Source organism: Choloepus didactylus, chromosome 2 (genome assembly GCF_015220235.1).
Source record: "Choloepus didactylus isolate mChoDid1 chromosome 2, mChoDid1.pri, whole genome shotgun sequence".
Taxonomy (NCBI): domain Eukaryota; kingdom Metazoa; phylum Chordata; class Mammalia; order Pilosa; family Megalonychidae; genus Choloepus; species Choloepus didactylus.
Window position 1 is genome coordinate 80,289,768 of NC_051308.1, and position 20,996 is coordinate 80,310,763.

General features: G+C 36.7%; 1 protein-coding gene across 2 annotated transcripts in view; it reads right to left on the reverse strand.

Annotated features, from left to right (window-relative positions):
* The window catches only part of DHX9 (DExH-box helicase 9), a 62,549-nt gene that overhangs the window by 20,929 nt on the left and 20,624 nt on the right, over window positions 1-20,996 (reverse strand). The window contains exons 4-14 of one of the 2 annotated variants that reach the window (XM_037825204.1): window positions 20,680-20,785; window positions 18,879-18,991; window positions 18,136-18,284; window positions 15,663-15,709; window positions 13,648-13,784; window positions 13,253-13,342; window positions 12,969-13,130; window positions 12,755-12,832; window positions 11,977-12,168; window positions 672-813; window positions 158-240 (exon numbers count right to left, since the gene is read on the reverse strand). In XM_037825204.1, the coding sequence (XP_037681132.1) occupies window positions 158-240; window positions 672-813; window positions 11,977-12,168; window positions 12,755-12,832; window positions 12,969-13,130; window positions 13,253-13,342; window positions 13,648-13,784; window positions 15,663-15,709; window positions 18,136-18,284; window positions 18,879-18,991; window positions 20,680-20,785 (1,299 nt within the window). Of the gene's footprint in view, window positions 1-157; window positions 241-671; window positions 814-11,976; window positions 12,169-12,754; window positions 12,833-12,968; window positions 13,131-13,252; window positions 13,343-13,647; window positions 13,785-15,662; window positions 15,710-16,545; window positions 16,683-18,135; window positions 18,285-18,878; window positions 18,992-20,679; window positions 20,786-20,996 lie in introns of those variants that run through there. The other variant, XM_037825205.1, reaches the window with a different exon arrangement.

A 20,996-nucleotide genomic window follows, 5' to 3' on the forward strand; every position in this document is an offset into this window, starting at 1 on the left:
TTTCATATGAAGGTGTTCAACATCTCTGTGACTGAAATTCATGGTTTTGAAAGAAGATTAATATAAACAGTGGGGAAAGGGAAAACGAAGCAAAAACATTCCATTCTAGTTTCTCCATTCTGAATTAGTACCTTACCTTAACTCTTAAAATACTTACATTTATGTCTCTTTCATGTATTTCATCTACAATTACATGGCTGATTCCTCGAATGCCTGCTTCTAATTTTCTTAGTAGTACACCTTGAATAGAAAATCAGAGCATCAACTGGATGTATCTATGTTTACTAGAGAAAAGGAGGTACAGAAAAGTACAAAGAAGCAAATTCTAGACAACCAACTAATATAACCCCAGCATCCTTTTAGAAAAGAATCAATTGTATTATTTAAATTATTAAAAAGGTGATAAGTGTATTCTGGAATAAAACAAGTCTGAAAGATAAAACCTTAATAACTAATAACTTAATAACTCATTTTGTCTTGAGTTATCGCAACCAGCAGATACATCACAGACTACATGAAGACAAAAAACTGCCTAAAATTATATTTAAAAACAAGATATTCTGAAACCAGTCTCTCTTCTAATTTCTAGCCATCCTGTACTATTACCTCGTTTTCAACACAAACAATACAGCCCCAAACCAAAGAATGAAACAAAACATGCTACTACTGACCTACAGTACAAAACATTATACTAGCATGAGGGCGGGGAAGTATAGACTCAAATCGAACACTATAGCCACAGCTTTTTCCAGGTTCTTCTCCTCTCTCGTATGCAACTCGCTCTGCCACAGAAACTGCACTGATTCTCCTGGGCTGAAACAAGAAATAAGAAAAGCCATTTAAAAGCTACAAAACTATAATTACCTTTGTTAATTTAGTGTTCAATTATCGCTAGTAAACCTGTCCCACTGCCAGTTCAGTAATTAACAAAAAAACAACACAAGAATTAACAGCAATGATATCTTTAGAAAGCTCTGAAATTTGTTTTTAAAAAAACTCACCTCCCCCCCAATTCCACCTAATTCCATGGCAGCTACTTTAAAAAAAATCTCTTTATTTCATCTCATAATGTAAAGTGATTCCATGGTTTTTATAGGCAATAAAAACAGGAAAGTCTAGAATTTCTTTGCCAATGGCCCAAACTATTAATGATATTCCAGAGTACTTTTCCAAAGTAGTAGGAAAAGAAGCTCTCATAGGGAGCTTATTCACACTGGACACATCTCTAGAAAATTATTTAACTGAGATGTATGGGAATCAGGAAGGTGAACAATCTCCTTTGCCATATCTATGGTGACCACCCTTCATTCACATATTAACTCATAAATCAAACATTCATTACGTGTTTGTATAAGGTGCTACAGAAGGTGCTAGAGTTAAAAAGTTGAATAAAATCACTATTCTTGATGAGCTTATAGAACAGGAAAAACTGAGTATATATTACTGTTTCAAGCAATAAACCTGTGGAACCCTAAGGGAGATGCATTTTTCTATACAGTAGAATTTTCTTTATAGCTAAAGGTTAATGTTTTAAGTGTCAAAACTTGATTTTTCAGAAAACTTTTCGGAAGTGCTCCAGTTCTTCTAAATAAACAAACCAATCTTTGTTATGGCTCTCATAATGTGCTGAACATACAAGCTGTGGAGGTACACGCAGATATGACATTTACAATGACTGAATGCCTTTAAATTGTCCTGAAATGGATTTTGTCAAGAAGCTCCTGATGGTAGATTTTAGTTCCTTGCTTGAGAAAACCTTTTCTCAGAGTTTCACACGTAGTACCTATGTGATATTCCAGGATACTGGGTAACTAATTAGGACATCAGAGGTTCATACAATCTTTTAAAAAACAAAACCAAACAAAACAAGTTCACTAGATCTTTCAATATCCTTTGAACTAATTCACAACATGATGACTTCCTATTTCCCTAACACAACAGAAACCCTTAGGGTATGGGGCTAGTAACAAACAGATGAAAGTGTACACTCCAGTCTATAATTTATCTTGTCTACAAAACAAGAGACTGAAAGATGCCTTGCTGAACATACTTAATTGGTTTATAAATGCTTGATGTGCCTTGACTTGCTCAACTATGCTACCTTCTTTACTACAATGTCCTTTTAAAAGCATTAAATTCACAGGAAGAAGATAGCAGCATAGAGGGGAGTGGAAGCTAGTTTTTCCCCCTGGAACAACTAACAAACAACTAAGAACAACAAGTAAATAATCTGGAATAACTGTGGGGGGACAAAACGTGACTGTCCACTCATCATACACCAACCTGAATTGGGAGGAATGCCCAAGATTGCAGCATAAAATCTGTAAGTAAAAACTGCGGATCTAAGCCAGAAGCCCCCTCCCCGCATGACCCGAACTGCAAAGCCTCACAGTGCTAGAGAGCAGCACTCTCCCAGTAGGTGAATGTAGCTCAGCTGAGCTCAAACTGGGGTTTTAATTAACATGCATGGACTGCTCAGTGCAAGCTACAAATCCCCAAAAAGCAGAGGTTTTTGGTGATGACCAACCTTGCAGAGCTGGAGGGTGGCTGCGGACTGGCCCTGAAGGGGGCTTTCTGCCCCTTTTTCGGCTCAGTGGAGAAAGCCTTAGCCATTTTTAGTTCCCAGGGCTCTGACCCAGACAAGGGTGGAGATAGCACAGGCAGAGACACTATTCAAATGCTAATGACCTCTCCCTAGGGAGGGTATCTTCTCTAAGAGGAAAGAGGAGGGGCCCAGCTCTACTACCTGCCCTCCATTCAGAACTGGACCCCAGAGTCTGGGGGAAAACAGCCACGGGCCACACCTCCTTACACCACTCTGGAGTTACAGGCTGACAGGCACCACCTGCTGGGCGGAAAAGCACAGTGACATAAGGCCTCACAGGGTACACCAATCTTCTAAGACACACCCTCAGGGAGACATGATACTGTTGCCTCCTTCTGAGACCTGAGACTGTTCTGATCTGGGAAAACCTGATTGGGGTAACCAAGGAAACCCAGATGCCCAGACAACAGAAAACTACAATCTACACTAAGAAAAACGAAGTTATGGTCCAGTCAAAGGAACAAACTTACACTTCAACTGAGACACAGGAATTTAAACAACTAATACTAAATCAATTCAAAAAGTTTAGGGAAGATATGGCAAAAGAGATGAAGCGTATAATGAAAAACACTGGGTGTACATAAGGTAGAAATCGAAAGTTTGAAAAAACAACTGGCAGAATGTAAGAGATGAAAGACACAACGGAGACATACAACAGCAGATCTCAAGAGGCAGAAAAAAACACTCAGGAACTGGAGAACAAGACACCTGAAAGCCTACTCACAAAAGAACAGATAGAGAAAAGAAAGGAAAAATATGAGCAATGTCTCCAGGAACTGAATGACAACACGAAATGCAGCAATGTATGTGTCATGGGTGTCCCAGAAGGAGAAGAGAAGAGAAGGGAAGAGTGGCAGAAGCAACAGAGGAAATAATCAATGAAAATTTCCCATCTCTTACGAAAGACATAAATTTACAGATCCAAGAAGCACAGCATACCCCAAACAGAATAGATGTGAATAGGCCTACACCAAGACACTTAATAATCAGATTATCCAATGTAAAAGACAAAGACAGAAACCTGAAAGCAGCAAGAGAAAAGCAATCCATCACATACAAAGGAAGCTTGATAAGACTATGTGCGGATTTCTCAATAAAAACCATGGAAGCAAGAAGGAAGTGGGATGATATATTTAAGATACTGAAAGAGAAAAACCACCAAACAAGAATCCCATATCCGGCAGAACTGTCCTTCAAGTACGAGGGAGAGCTTAAAATATTCTCTGACAAAAAGACAATGACAGAGTTTGTGAACAAGATACCTGTTCTACAGGAAACACTAAAGGAAGCACTGCAGACAGAAAGGAAGACAGGAGTGACAGGTTTGGGACACAATTTTGGGAGACAGTAGCATAGCAATGTAAGTACAGTGAACAAAGATGACTGTGAATACGGTTGAAAGAGGAAGGCTGGGACCATGTGGGACCCCAGAAGGAAAGAGGAAAGATAAAGACTGGGACTGTATAACTCAGTGAAACCCTAGGGTGCTCAACAATTGTAATAAAAGGTACAAATATGTTTTTACATGAGGTAGAACAAATGAATGTCAACATTGCAAGGTGTTAAAAATAGGGTGGGATTGGGGGGAAAATACAATCAATGCAAACTAGAGACTATAATTAACAGAAACATTTTATTATGCTTTCTTTAATATAACAAAGGCAATATACCAAAGCTAAATGCATATTGGAGGGTGGGGGGTGGATTGGGGAAGGGTATGGGACTCCTGGCATTGGTGATGTTGTCTGACTTTTTATTCTACTTTAGTTTAATGCTATCTTTCCTTTTGTTGCTTTCTAGCCATCATGGCTTTTCTCTTTTTTCTTTTTCTTTTGTCCCTCTACCTTCTTTGACTCTTTCTCCTTTGTGGAAGAAATGGAGATGTTCTTATATAGACAGTGGCAATGGTGCTGAATACATAAATACATGACTACAGGGAACCAACGATTGTTTACTTATGATGGAATATATGGTGTTTGAACAAAACCATCTTAAAAAAAAAATGGGTTGATGAAGAAACCTTGAGGGCACTACACTGAGTGAAATAAGATAAGACACATCAGGACAAATATTGCAGGGTCTCACTGATATGAAATAATTAATATGTGAACTCACAAACATGAAATATAAGTTACGAGGATATAGAACGAGGCTAAAGAATGGGGAGAGATTCCTTATTATGAGCACAATGTTCAACTAGGATGAACTTAAACGTTTGGAAATGGACAGAGGTGATGGTAGCATGTTGTGAGAATAACTAAGTGCTGAATGGTGTGTGAAGGTGGTAGAAAGGGTAAGCTCAGAGTCACGTAGTCACCGGAAGGAAAGGTGGAGGTCAAAAGATGGGAAAGTATAAAACAGTGAATCTAGTGGTGGACGTCTGTGATTAATAGTACAAATATTAGAAATCTCTCTCATGAACTAAAACAAATATATGACAGTACAACTAGAAGTTAATAATAGAGGGGCATATAGGAAAATTATATATACGTATTGCAAACTATATACTAGTTAGAAGTATCTTAATATTCTTTCATCAACAGTAACAAATGTACTATACCAAACCTACGAATCGATAATGGGGGTGGGGGGTAGGGGTGGTTAGGGGTATGGGAAGATTTGAGTTTCCTTTCTTTCTTTCTTTTCTGGAATAATGAAAATGTTCTAAAAATGGAAAAAAAATTAATTTTGGTGATGGATGCACAGCTGTATGATGGTACCATGGGCAACTGATTGTACAGTTTGGATCTCTGGATAATTGTAATGTTTGTGAACAACCTCAAAAAGAAAAAAATTAAAAAAAATTAAATGAGTTTAACCATTTGAAAAAAAAAAAAGCATTAAATTCAGCTTTTTATACAGGAAAGTTCTCAAGTTTCAACTCCTGCAAGCCAGCTCAGCTATTTAAATATTAATCATTTTATACATCCTCATCCAGATTTAATTAGTAAGATTAAATGAGGTACAGAGGCAGCACCCTGCACCTCATTATCCTGAAAAGTAATATCACACAAAGGAATTGTTCTGCAATATACTTCTCAGTGAATGTGAACATATTCCACTTAATGTATAAAATACAACCACAAAGTTTTTTTGCCAAAGCTTTCCTGGCCCTTTTAAGAAGTTCCATGCATTCTGTACATAGCAGATAGATGCTCAACACTATTATCTCCTTTCCCTGTTTTTCTCTTTCCTACAGCTTTCAGCATTTCACTTAATAGCTGGCTTCCAGAAGAACAAGTCAATTAGGATATCTGACTCTTCTAAGAGCTGTGTTCATATGCCACTGGGTACTTGAGGACCGCTTTATCACTTTAGGGCTACTTTCAGGTTCACCGGTAGGAGATGGCATATTCTCTATGCAGTATCTATTTTAGTTCTTAACTCTGCACACACACACCCAAACACAACTGTCTAAAACTCAAGATAGCCATAATAAAGGCTGTTACAAACACACACAAGAGTTGCTTAAAAAAACCATCTCCCAAAGTCCTATTTGCTAAATTTCCTCAAATGAATAAAACATCAGTATCAAAACAACTGTTCAAACAGTGAAGAAACAAATGATCCAGCTATAGCCTTCCCATGTTTTATATGCTTCTCTGACTTATCAGTTTCCATTTTCCTCCAGTCCTGACTTTAAAAAAAAAAAAACACCTACATTTTAAGTATACACTAAAAAAGGAAGTGCTTCTTTCATTCAGTTGATTTGATTGAAAATCAGTGTAATTTTCTTGAAGAGTATGACAAGGTGTATAAAAATTAAAATACCCTTTGACCTATCAATTCCACATTAAGGAATTTATCCCAATGAAATGAAAAACTGTACAATTATATACGCACAGATGTCTTCAATCCAGTATATATGATATCTAAATAATAAAATCAACCTAAAATAAGTCTCCATCATTTAAGAATAAAATAAGGATATATGCAATAGAAAATTATGAAAACATTAAAAAACATAATATGCTATTACATAAAGGGGACAGGTTAAAGATGGTGTGCATGTAAATATGTATACACTGAAGTCTGAGAGGATATATACCAAAAGTAAACTTTAGGACAGAAGGATCTTGAGTGAATTTTGGTTGCCTTAAAATTTTCTCTATTTTCTAATTTTTTCCACAATGAACATGTAAAACTTTTAAAATAAAAAACAAATTTTAAAAAAATCTTCTAATTCTCATTGTATTTCTTAGCTAGTATACATATTCACAGGAAAGGCATCTTGTGTGGAAAAATACTGCTTAATGTTAACACTGTTGACGAATGTTTAAAACACTGCATGCCACCTGAGAGCCTATGAAGTAGCTGTTCTACACTCCTTGAATGATTTATTCCCTTACCCTAGATCTTCTAAGTTTAAATACTTGTTTTACAAACTGTTCTCCATGGTGAACTAATACAAGGCAAGACTCAGTTAAAATGGCATCTTTCCCTTAGACCTGCAGAGCTACCATACATGGCTTAACTATTCCTTTCCACAAATATATACAAAGGAGGCTCAAGACAGTAGTGATCTCTAGAATAATCATAATTAACCTCTGTGTAACATACTACACAATAAAAACCATGGTGCAAAGTAATTTTTATTTCATTCAAATAGAGAAAAACACAGCCCATAAAGGTTAAACTATTGTGCCTAAAAACATATAAAGGACATAAAAGGATTTATAATCAAATTTTCTTTACTTCCAATCCAATCCTTTTTCCAATTATTCTGCCTCTTATTGCTGTAACTTTAAGTTGCTGGTGTAGTATCAGCATGTTAAAAATAACACAACTGGTTTTAAGTGAGACTAATTTAAAAGTACTGGTGATGAAAGCAAGGGATATGATCATAAGCCATTCAACAGAATACTTCAAATTACCCTCCAGGAGATGAGTTTTTCTTTCCATTTTTACTTCATAAATCTGCTGACCTTATTTTCTCTCGAGAATCTTGTTACTCTTGCCTCAAGTCTAGCTAGGGTAATAGGTAGTTTGAAGTGATCACTACTTCACATTTCTGCTTAGCTTGCTTCAATAAATTAAATGAAATAGTTAATATTTACAGAGTACTTACTGAGATGTGCCAAGCAATGGGTAACACTTTCCATACCACTGGAGGTTGAAGATCTATCACAAATTGTTCTTTTGCAGTAATTCCAGCATCTGCATTTTTCTTATATCCTTCTTGACATTTACTCAGAACTACTAATTTCTCTTACCTTAGAGATCTCCCAAAGAAAAGATGTAAGTACCAGAACTTTGCTCCTCTATTGCTCATCTAGGTTATTTAAATACATAATAGAACTAGGATGCAATAAAATACTTAAGATTCAAGACTCCTAAGCACCAGATACTACAAACTATGCAGGCTCCACTTTATTTTCTGAGTTTATTTTATATGAGGGAATAGCTATATACTGAAATGATGGTAACTTGGGGTGGGTGCAAGAGTGATGAAATATTCACAGGAGGTATTAATTTAACATGCTTGATTCACATCCTCACAATTCATCTCTCTCAAACAGCTTTCAGGTGAGGGAGGGGATAACTATTTCCTATTTTCAAATTTTCTGCACTCAGCCCATGAGTTCTATGTGGCTTGGGTGTGGATAGTCTGATGGCACAGACAGAATTCAGTGGTCAAGAATTTACACTGAGGGAAACACTCCCATCAGGGACAGATTTTAAAATCTCTCACAGCAATGAGACATACCCCCACCGTTTCAAGACCTTGGGGACAGGGGAGGACAACTCAAGACTCAGGTCAGTGAGGGACAAAGAGACTGAGAAAACATGGACAGAGATGGTATTTCCAGCCCAGGGTCTAAAAATCCTTCCCCCACCCTTGAAGGAAGTAGCAGCTGGTGCTGTTTCCTTACCTTGGGGGATGGCTCGAGTATTGGGTCAGCTGAGGGAACAGTCTGCCACAGGTATAACCCCACACTGAACCAGATTTTGGCTGGCAAAGTGAGGGCACAGGAATCCCACAGTTTCAGCTCACCTGGGTAGATAAAGCCATCTGCTGGACAGTCCGGAAAGTGCAAGAGAATAGAGGCCCTTTTAAAAACATGCTTCAGACCCTTCACTGAGACCAGAGGAGCTGGTCTACTTGCCCTGCATAGAAACCCAGCCTGGTTTTGGCTGAGAAATATGGACAACCCAACCGTCAAAAGTAGGACTCTAAAACAAACCTAGGTCACCTCCAGAGAACCTCTTTTGTTGCTTGTATGTGGCCTCCGTCTCTAAGCCAACTCTGCAGGTAAACTCACTGCTCTCCCTCCTACATGGGACATGACTCTCAGGGGTGTAAATCTCCCGGGCAACATGGGACATTACTTGTGGGGATGAGCTTGGCCCTGGCATGTTGGGACCGAGAAAGCCTTCTTGGACCAAAAGGGGGAAGAGAAATGAAACAAAATAAAGTTTCAGTGGTTGAGAGATCTCAAATAGAGTTGAGAGGTCATTCTAGAGGTTATTCTTAGGCATTATATACATAGCCCTTTTTAGTTTTTAGTGTATTGGAATAGCTAGATGGAAACACCTGAAACTGCTGAACTTTAACCCAGTAGCCTTTTTTCTTGAAGATGATTGTATAACTATATAGCTTACACTATACAGTGTGACCATGTGATTATGAAAAACTTGTGGCTCCCACTCCCTTTATCCAGTGTATGCACAGATGAGTAGAAAAATGAGGACAAAAAGTAAATAAATAATAGGGAGGGATGGGGGGTATGGGATGTTTTGGGTATTCTTGTTTACTTTAACTTTTATTCTTATTCTTTTTGTGAGTGATAATGAAGATGTTCAAAAATTGATTTTTGTGATGAATGCACAACTATATAATGGTACTATGAAAAACTACACTGTGGATGACTTTATGATTTGTGAACATATCTCAATAAAAGTGAATTACAAAAAAATGAATTTACACTGAGGCTGGTGATGGTTAGGCTTGATGGTCTGAGTTACTTATTCTGAATAACTCAACTTGTGCTCTATAAATTGATATAACACATTTAAACCAGGATCATAAGAAGCTTTCTAATATTTAGGTAATGACTTCATGTGGTTTCTGAGATATGGATGTAAGTAGAAGATAAAGAGAAAACGGTACAGAGAGATACTATGAAAATTACTAATGCAAACATTTTTTTAAAAGGCAAATGATATATGTCTATCATGAACAACAAACAGTACACTCAGGCCTACCTTTCATATTACAGATAGAATGCTGATGTATTTAGAAGTGGGCAAATGGAATCTTATACCCTATCTTCAGGGCTGAACTATGGATGTTTAGAAGCCAAAGAAGAAATATTAGGACACTACAGAGATTTTTAAAATGTTGAAGACATCTAACATGTAAAGGTCTTGAAAAAATGATAATTAAAGAGACTGATTCGGGGGCAAACAGGAGTAGAGTACTAAGACAAAAAGGTGGAAGTCACAGGACATAGATCCAACATGACACAGTCATTCACAGTCATTGTACAACATCAGAAGATGCAGGCTTGCTATTACATTTCACCTGCACTGGAAATCTTCAAGTAGAAGTCAGGTAACCACCCATTATGAACACTCCATTCTAGACAGGAAGATGGAATAGTTCTCTGAAATATTTTCCAACTCCATAATTTTACCACCTTATGAAGGAATAAATATAAAGGAGGACTAGTGGAAAAATGAAAGCTATTTTCATACTTGCAAGTAGAACAGCATTTGGCCCACCATTCTACTCTGTAGGTCACTACATCTGTTACAGCCTATATATAGAAACCTGTGCTCTTTACAAATGAAACCAATGGGAATGTCCAAATTATTTGGGAAGGAACACAAGTTAGTAAGCAAATAATACAAACATGAAGACCATAACACAAAAAGCCATTTTTGTAAACAATCTGGCCTGAACAACTGGCCTTTGATTAGTGAAAAAAGTAAAAAACATTTCTCACTTTGCCAGGAATTGGGTTTTATTTTACTCATGACATGCAGACAACCTCTGACTTACAACTGTCTTTAGTTCCTTTGTTAATTCTGCATTTTTGCTGACACACCTGAACTGTTCTTGAGATTAAAAATGGAGAGTGGTAGTGGGGAAGAGGGCAGGTAGAGCTCAAGGCTCCTCTCCTGTAAATGTCATCCTGAACAACACTCCTGAAGGACCAGTAAAGATTAATTTTTATTGGACTACAGTTCTTGATGGTGAAACTCACCAGGAGGCAATGGATTCAGAGTCAGTTTTGAGGGTTGAAGAGGCAATCAAAGAACATTTTGGGAAGAAAAGGAAAGCTAGGAATCCTTTCCCATAAAAAAGTACAACTATCATTTATTTCAAGTCTAAGATGCAATCAATCTTAAGATGCAACAATCATTCCTTCAGTAATTTTACTTCAGGCCAAAAACCTGATTCTCATATAAAAGGCAGATTGTAAGATACACCTCAATTTCAGAAATGTTAAAAAAATACAGCTTATACACTTACACTCAAATACATGTGCACAAACTTTTTTTTTTATTTGAAGGTTTATGGCCCTCACCCAAATATCAATTATGCTTCCCCAGTTAAGAAGTCCAAAGTCCAGGTCTGAGCCTACCTGAAAGATGGTACTTCTGGCTATTTGCAATGTTGTCCTTCCACATGCCAGACGTACAGGGTTAGAAATAACAGAAACTGCTTCAACCTGAAAGGCTTGGAAGACCTAACTTGTTCTTTCCTAAGCACTGTTAAAGACTTACAGATGTTGCTCCCTGGTAAGGTAATATAATACAGCATTTAACAAAAAGCATCCTGAAGCCAGACTGTTTGTGTTTGAATCCTAGTTCTACCACTTCCTGTGTTAACCTTGAGCACTTTATTTAACCTCTCTGTGCCTTAATTTCCTAAAAGAGAAAAACTAAATAAAATACTATCTACATCACAGGGTGATTATGAGCTGTAAATACGTTAAAAATATCACCTGTTTAGAATAGAACCTGGTACACAGTAAGCATTCAGTGAAAGTCAATCATTATTTATTTGGCTTGCTTGCCTATTTTTGCTCAGATGGGCTTTTGCTCAAAATTAAGGTGGTAAGATAGGTCAAGATTTGGATATGAACTTAAGGATAAAGAATTCTCAGTCTTGTTTGATTCTAGGCCAAAAGCTTCCCTCTAGCATAGATAAAAAAGAATCCCCTAAGTAGTTCAGTTAAACTTATCAATGAAATTGGAGACTGGAATGAAACTTAAGTTCTTCTCTACCACTTTAAGAACCTCACATGACTACAAAGGGGGAGAGGGATCAAAGAAAGAATTAGGAATAGTCTGGCCTCTGCAATTCTACCTTTCAAACTCTAACCACACCAGATACACCTCCTAGTTGGCTCACTACTTACCTGAGTTACTACAATATTACACTCTGCTGCTCGGTCATTCTGAATAAAATCATCTAGAATGAACTGGGGAACCTGTGTGGTTTTACCACATCCAGTAGCACCTCGGATAATGACAACTGAATTTTGACTAATTGACTCCAGGATTTCACTTTCAAATTTCTTCACAGGCAGTAACTCTCTCTCCTGCAAGATCTGTATTGGAAAAGTTACAGCTCAGTTAAATTTCTACCAACATATACATTAGAAGCAACTGTCTCAATACTAAAATTGAAAAGTTAAAAAAAAAAAAAAAAGCCCTCCCTAAAAATATTTATTCCTTTCTACTGCTATAGTAACTTTTTTTCATAAAGGAATTTATATATTTATATTTCTAATAGAACTGCCTCTTTTCACTAAATTTCCAAAAAATCTATATTGCAGCCTTGTCCACTCCCTTACTTTTCTCATTTCTCCCTGAACATTCCACATACATTCCCTTTCTTCCAACACATTAGTGTTACATTTTATTTGAAAAATACAGAAAAACACCCCAAAACAATTACTACCCCAAATTTCTCCACTTACATTAACTTACATTAAGAAGTGAAGTGAAATTCTCTCCCAGACACTTAGAACTCATAACAACTCCTCTCCGAGGTAACTAGAATTAGCAGTTTGGTTCAAATCTTTTATCTACCTTCCCAGAAAGGGCAAAATATATTAGTCATTGTCCTTTTGCCCATACCTAGAAAGTTCTGAAGTTCTGGGCACCATATGTCTAAATACTTCACAGACTTACTGCTTGTAAATCATGATCCTGTTCCAGCTGGTACATTAATTCATTCTTGAGGTCCATGCTTATTTGTTCTGGAGTAGCCTATAAAATGTGACAACAATAACCAGAGCAAATAAATCAGCTTCAAACTGAATCCATTTTTTACTTAGACATCCTGTTGAAATATATCCAAGAGTAAAACACAAGACTCTGATCTCAAAAACAATACTGCACTCACATAAGCCAGGGGGCCCTCATCAATGTTGCTACTAGTCCAAGGATTCCAGTTGGACTGTGGAGGTGACCAAGGAACCACACCCATTTGGTTTTGCCGCTGAGATGGTTCAAAGTGAGCCAACTTGCCAATATTGAGTACAACTGGCACAGAAGGATCATCAGGCTATTAAAAAAATACAAAAACAAAGAGAAGACTAATAAAAATTGCTTGTCTGACCAGAGAACCTCTAGAGAATTTTGCATATAACTTACATGCAAAGGTGAACTAAAGAGCAGTATACTTACTGGCTGCATGATCTCAAGACTTAGCTCCTGAACAACGTTTTGCAACTGGTGCTCTAAATCCTGAGAGAGGTTAACTTTGTAAGGCTCCACCTACAGAAAAAGCATGACGGTGAAAATCATGTAACACACATATGAGAACTATTCAAGTCCACCATAGTGGTCTAAAAATATGTAATCAACACTAAATCTACAATATTCCTAAAACCAACATGAATCAGTTCTCTTTAGTGAGAGAACTACTTCAATTATTTGCTAGACACAGAGATGATTAACAGCGTCATTTTTATTCTTGAGGTAAGATTCCTGAAGTATGAATTAAACTGACTTAGCCTAACAGAAAACAAAAGCTAAATTAAATCTTACAATATCTCATTGGGCTAAGTCTAAAGACTCACTGTCTCTCCTTCTTTCTTCTTTGTAAGTCCAGAATAAGCTTCAATCACTCCAAGATGGTAGAGTTGCCTGACAAGTGAAAGGGCACAGGACTGTGCTGCCAGTTTCTTATTTGATCCATGTTCACGTGCAAAAATCCCTGTAATATAAGGTCTGAATTACCAGAGACGAAGGACAAATCCCCTGAGTAAACAAATCTTATCACAAGTAACTCAGGGCTTAGGTACAAAAGAAGCCCCCAAATAAGAGAGTACATAACAGGTTTTAAGTTCCTTTTCATTCTACTTGCTAACCAAAAGGAATGCCACAACAGATTATCAACTAAATAAGCAACCATTTTTGATTAAAGGCTGATACTAAAACACATCCAAATCAGTGTTACAAGAGCAAATAACCTATTTCAATCAAACTGTCATTATTAATATCACTTGGTATTAAAATAGAAGAAAATATTCTCTTTAACATGTGAAAAGCAAAACAATCTAAAATGGATCCAAAGTGGTCATTTAGATAGCGGTTGGAAAACTTCTGCAAAGTCAACTATTTTAGGCTTTGTGGGCCATTACAGTCTCTGTCACAGTTGTTCAACTCTGTCTTTAAGAAGTGAAAGCAGCCACAGACAACTTAAACTAGTGGCTGACAAACTACAGGCCTGGGAGCTCAGAATGTTTTTCACGTTTTTAAAGAATTGCGAAAATGAAATAAAATTAACAATAAGTGATGGAGATGACCCACGAAGTCTAAAATATTTAATACCTGGCCCTTTACAGAAAAAGTCTGCCATCCTCTAACATAAACAAATGGGCATACTTATGTTGTAATAAAACTCTATTTATAAAAACAGGCAACAGGCTGGGTATGGCCAGAGGGCAGTAGTTTGTTGACCCCGCATTAGACTGCATTTAGTAGTTACTCATACTCTTAAAGAAAAATACTATTAGAAAGTTTCCTCTCCTCCAACAGCATTCAGCTTCAGAAGAGGTAACCAGAAAGCAAGGAGGGGGCACAAAGATATCTTCCTGCCTAACTAGCCAAATCAGTCAAATTAATCCTGATGATCTGATCAGTGGGCTGAAAGAAGTTAGACTGCCTTTTTCTTCTATTCTTCAACAACCTGTTCACTCAAAGGAACTTTTTTTTTTGCTTTTCATCAGTTTTTTTTTCTTGCAATTTTATTGAGATTACAGTCACATACCATATAATCATCCAAAGTGTACAATCGTTAAATATCATCATACATCATATAACTGTGCATTCATCAAAGGAACTTACAAAAAACTCAAAGGTTTAATTCTATTAGGAAAGTCTTTCATATACCAAATTCAAATCATTCATGCTAGTTGTAGAGCTCTCAAGCTGGAAAGAATCTTAAGCCACTCTCTCACTTTGCAGATAAGTAAACTGAGTTCCAGTAACGTAAGATGTGATTTATAGATGGTCACAAAACTTGTTAGTGGCAAAACCACCCAGGTACACAGGTGTGCTAAGTCCTTATCTTTCAAGCATAACAAACACTCCCTGCTTTAGGCTTACTACCTAAGAATAAAGAATACAGGTATCATATTTTAACCTTTTTACTTCCTTCATGAAGAACCCCTCAAATTTATTCCTTAAGTGTTTCCTCAGAGTGATTTTCTCATCTTCTCTTCTTTATTCTATGATTCTTAAATTCTATCGTCTGATTTACTCCTTTCTAAATTTCACCTAGCTAGTTTTACCTGAAAAAACTGAAAGAACACTTTTGGGTAAAAGGATGAAAAAATGTTTTTAAAGTTCTCTGATACTGGCAGATTCCTCATCTCTGATATATTAAACTAACATGGATGGTCTTTTTTCACATCCAAACCGGTAGGCTGGGCCCTACAATTCATAATCTCTAACATTCTAAAATACCCTAGATATCACCATATATGTGTTCTTTCAGCTAATACAGCTTACATACATGTGACCCAAACCTTTAATGTGAAGATTACTGCTCTATACAAAAGCAGAATATCAGAGAAGCAGTAACACTTACTTCTGCCCAGCTGCTTGATATAAATAGTCATTTCTGCAATAAAGCTCCTGTAACAACATATACAAACAAGATTAGAAATTTAACTGTTAGAAATTACTAAATATAGGATTCCCAAATCAGGCAGGCTTTCCAACTGCTTAGGCAAATCACAGCAAAAAAAACTGTAAACATTCATTCCTGTTCAATCCTAGAACAAATAAAGTACACCAACTTTAAACAATATACAACACAGCATGGTACAGCTATAATCAAAGTTGACAAGCCAATTGTTCTTGCAAAGAAAATGTTACGGTTTTACACTCCATTATTTACTTACTCTTATTCCAAAGATTGGCATCTGAAAGAACACACTCAGTGAAGAGGAATTTTCCACTTAGTTCAGGGCTAAGAAATAAAGTAAGCCCCAAACTCTTCAAATTATAGTTTGTGATCATCTTGAGAGTCCTTTGCAGAGGCCACACATTAATGACTTCAATCTGTCAAGATAAGCTGAATGTATGCATTCATGCACACAAACATACACACACACACACACACAAAGCACCCTGTGCATATAACTGGCTCCTGAGGCAGGATTCTGGGATCTGCCAGCAGTTGGAAGCAGCCCTAGATGTCAAAAATTTTAGCCTATTTATATGATTACTTAAATCAGGTCCTGGAGAACAAAACACATTTTTAACATTATAGTTAAAACTGCTAACAGATTCTAGAAAACGAATTTAGATTTTAGCAAGGGAAAAACTGCCCTCTGAAAACTACGCATTCTGATCCTTCCACTTGTCAGGTACATTCTAACCTTGACTTTGTGCCATGAATAAAAGGTTAGGTAAGCTTAAGAAAAAAATAAATGTTAGACTCCTTCCTATACCTCTTGTGAACTGACCTTCAGGCACAGCGGCTTCAGGGGTCAAAGGCCACTGGCTTTCAGGGGAACAACATCCACCCTTTCATTAATGACACCGATGCCAGTATGTTTCTCAGCCAGGCTTAAAGTCAGCACTCAATCTCATTCTCCTCCACCTAGGGGGAACAGCGACACCAGAAATCAGTTTACAATAGTTTCCCATGTGATTGCTTAGTTCAGCCTAAGCAGCAGCACATGTGTAAATGAACACAGACCTCTGGTGTTGCTGTCTGTTATGCCTTTTAAAAAAAGACATACAAGGAGCAATGTTGCCCTAGATTGCCAACTGTCTTTGCCTTCCACACGGTTATATCCTGAATTCTTCAATTATTCTTTGTATCAGAAGCCAATGACAAGATACTGATATCAGAACATGTTTATAACAATAAACTTCAAGCACACTTAGGTATCCTACTCTTCTTAAAGTCACCAAGTGCTAGGCCCAATCAGTTCAAGACAAAATATTAAAGAAAATAAATCATCAACAAATTTATCTTTCCTCTACAACCTCTAACAGTTATAAAAAAATCTTCTGACACCAAAAAAAGAATGAGAAAATTCAGGATTGAACAAAACAGTGGAAGTAGTTCCAGAGAACCATGCTTTGAACATCATTTTGACCACAGTGCGAAAGTTTTATTTCAGTACTAGTTATTTTAGGGTTGCAAGATGCATCCCAAAGAGAATACCCTGATTTTCAAGGAAAATCTTTTTAATGTAATTTGAATAATTTATTTCATATAATTAAGGACAGCAAATTGAATAATCCAGAAGATTACAAACTTTCTTCCCTTCCAATATAATAACCCCAAGAAGAGTCTAATCCATACGAGCCTTCCTGGGAGTAATAATTACTACACCCTGGAATGCTCTCAGGAAGGGTAGCAAGCAGGCTGAGAAACAGACTGTCACTGTTACAATCACCTCCCTTTATCTTCAGTTTTATAAACTTAATGGAAAAAAATAGGCTAATTTAATCCACATACAAAGATCTGAAGCTGTCCTTCCTTAGCTTTACAATAAGCCCTTACACTTCAACAACAGGACTCTTAATGAGAATTGGCAACTTTCAAAACTGAAGCAAAATTTACATGTACATTTAGATGCAATACAATCTATTTCTGATATTCTGAAACTTAAGTGTCTAAGATGACCTATTAAAGAGATAACACTTAAAGCTGCCTTTTATGATATCACAGTGAATAAAACCACTTCTGGCTGGTTTTTAAATCAGTTATGAACACCACCCACACAATGCCATGACTTTTGCCTCTCAGAGTCAAATGAGAACCTTACAAGTCTGCATCACAAACAGCAGATTTCTGCAAAAGGCTGAACTCCTTACACAACTAAAATAACTAAAATCATACATATAAGTGATAACTATGTTAAACACATTACAAATCCATGACAATTCTTCCTGTGCAAAGTAAAATATCTTCTTTACACAATTTTCTGCTAACCCACAAACTGAACCAGAGAACATGGACAAAACTAGAACACATTCAACAACGAATATCCAAAACAACTCAAACTTACTATAGAAGCAAAAGAACAAAACAAGCAAACCTGTTGTGATCAGGACCCACTTGGGTGTACTTATATTCTCCTTGGATCTTTTCTTTTTGGAAATACTGGTTCAGACGAGCCTTAGCATTTTCCAAGGTCCAGTTTCCATGAAGCCCAGCATTTAAATCCACTTCTTCTGATTCTAGAGTCTGTTGAATCAATGATAATTAAATTCTGCTGCACTAATTTTAGTTTAGCTGTGAGCACTTTAGGTACAGAAATTTATCACAATTATCTTCTTTATACCACTCCTTATATTGCAAAAGCTGTTTTTACTAGTTTCTAGTCCTAGTCAAAACTGAGGAGAAATTAATTTTATTGCTTCCAAAGGTCCAAATGTAAAAAAGATATTAGTTAATATACTGCATTTACATTGTTACTAAAAACCTTTTTTGTGTGTGTGCTTGTTTTTAACACTTTAAATATATTAAGTGGAAAAATAAGCTGTACTATCAAGACATCTTACTATAGTACTCATGATATAAGGTTTCCTGAGATACATTTCCTAAAATCAGATGAGGACATCTTTTATCACTACCAGGAAAAAAACTATTTTTCCAAAGGCAATTCCAGTGACCAGATTTAATAGGTAGCTTAAGTTTACGGTGACTTGTGCGAATAAACAGTTTCAAATAGCCACTCACAAGTATTCCAAACCATTATCTTGTAAATAACCTAAACCTTGCTGTCAACTAAGACCCTAGTAACATTTTCAGAGACGTAATACAGGGTGATACCCTTACCGCTTGTGCTTCTTGTTCCTCCTTCCGCGAGTAGTAATCCTTTAAGTTGGCTCCCCGATCCCAGGTGGGCCCAGGAGCACCATAACCAGAGGCTCCAACTCCAGAATTATTTTCTATTAGAGAAAGAAGATCATGGGTCTCTTGATGAATCAAACTCTAAGAAGTTCCTAAATATCTTAAAGAGTATTCCTAATTTTGATTTTGACACTCCATGATTGGAAACCCAAGGTTTTAACTGTTTGGCAAGGAATTCAAAATGTCCACGACTTACTTGAAGAGTGACAGATGGCTGCAGTATCGGTCTACCGTTGCAAATTCCAAGGCTAGTATGCAGGGGAAAGCTCTAGTGACTGACAATCTAACACACGTATCAATATACATTTGTTTCTCAACTTGATACAAATGTAATAACTGGTTAAATGAAAAAACTGTTTCTCTGCCATGACTCTGAAAAGAAAATTGCTAACACTGGTGTTAGAAATAAAGAGAAGTTAAAGAGATGTAACAGAAATCAGTCTTGATGAGAAAGTAGATTAACTAAAAAGAACACCTATCGTGAACTCGCTGCCCTCCCCGCTACGTGGGACCCAACTCCCAGGGGTGTAAATCTCCCTGCCAATGCAGAGTATGACTCCCGGGGATGAACGTGGACCCGGCATCGTCGGACTGAGAGTATCTTCTTGACCAAAAGGGGGATGCAAAATGAGACGAAATAGATTCAGTGGCTGAGAGATTCCAAATGGAGTCGAGAGGTCACTCTGGTGGACATTCTTATGCACTATATAGATAACACCTCTTAGGCTTTAATGTATTGGAGTAGCTAGAAGTAAATACCTGAAACTACCAAACTCCAACCCAGCAGTCTGGACTCCTGAAGACAATTATATAATAATGTAGATTACAAGGGGTGACAGTGTGATTGTGAAGACCTTGTGGATCACACCCCCTTTATCTAGTGTATGGATGAGTGGAGGAATGGGGATAAAAACTAAAGGACAAATGGGGTGGGATGGGGGTATGATTTGGGTGTTTTTTTTCACTTTTATTTTTTATTCTTGTTCTGGTTCTTTCTGATGTAAGGAAAATGTTCAGAGATAGATTGTGGTGATGAACGGATAACTATGTTATCATACTGTGGACAGTGGATTGTATATCATGGATTATTGTATGGTGTGTGAATGTATTTCAATAAAACTGAATTTAATAAAAAAAAAACAAAAAAAAAAAGAAAAAAAAAAAAAAAAAAAAAAAAAAAAGAACACCTATCATTGGCTGACTATTAACTCTTTTATTTTATTACATGCATTTACTACTCAGAACAATCTTGTGAGGTCAATACTACTATTATTCCCAAATCATAAACACTGGATCTGGACTTCAGTAATTTGATCAATATTCTAGTTACTCTACCACCTTACAGTAGACATCCCAATAAAGTTTTGACTATATCAAAGAGTGAAAAAGGAATTCAGCAATGGTTTGGATCCATAAGATAACAAAGAAGTCTATTATAATTGGTAAAAATAAGTTAGAAACAAGAAAGGGCATATCATAAGACCCTTTAACCAAATGGGTAAAACCTATTCAGAGATCACAATTAGTAAAAGCTAATGAATTATGCTACACCACACTTTATAAGAGAAATTAAATGATCTGTTAATATTTGAAAATTTATGAATTTGGGTTGTCTCTTTTAACATATTTTAACATCAAAAATTTACTACAGTTAACATGAAAAAGCGAAATGGTGACTAAACATATTGTATTTTTTCAGTCATGTACACACATTCAAGTCCCTGACCTGCCTTGAGAGCCAGATGTGGAGGAAGAGGTCCTCCCATGGTTGTTGGTAAACCTCCACCTGTATCCGTTGTGGCATCAGGAGTATCAGGTGGAGGGGGTGCTACCTACAAGAGAAAAAGTCAAGGCCATGTAAGTGCTTTTGCCTTCATGGGGACTAGTAAATCCATTTAATACTTAAACAAGGCTCACATATCACACCTCCTCTCTGCACAATAATTAAAACTATTTAGCTCTCATTTCAGTCAAAAACGAGCAGAAAAAATTATTCACATCTCCCATTTTATAGATATATTTCAGATCTATATATAATCCACA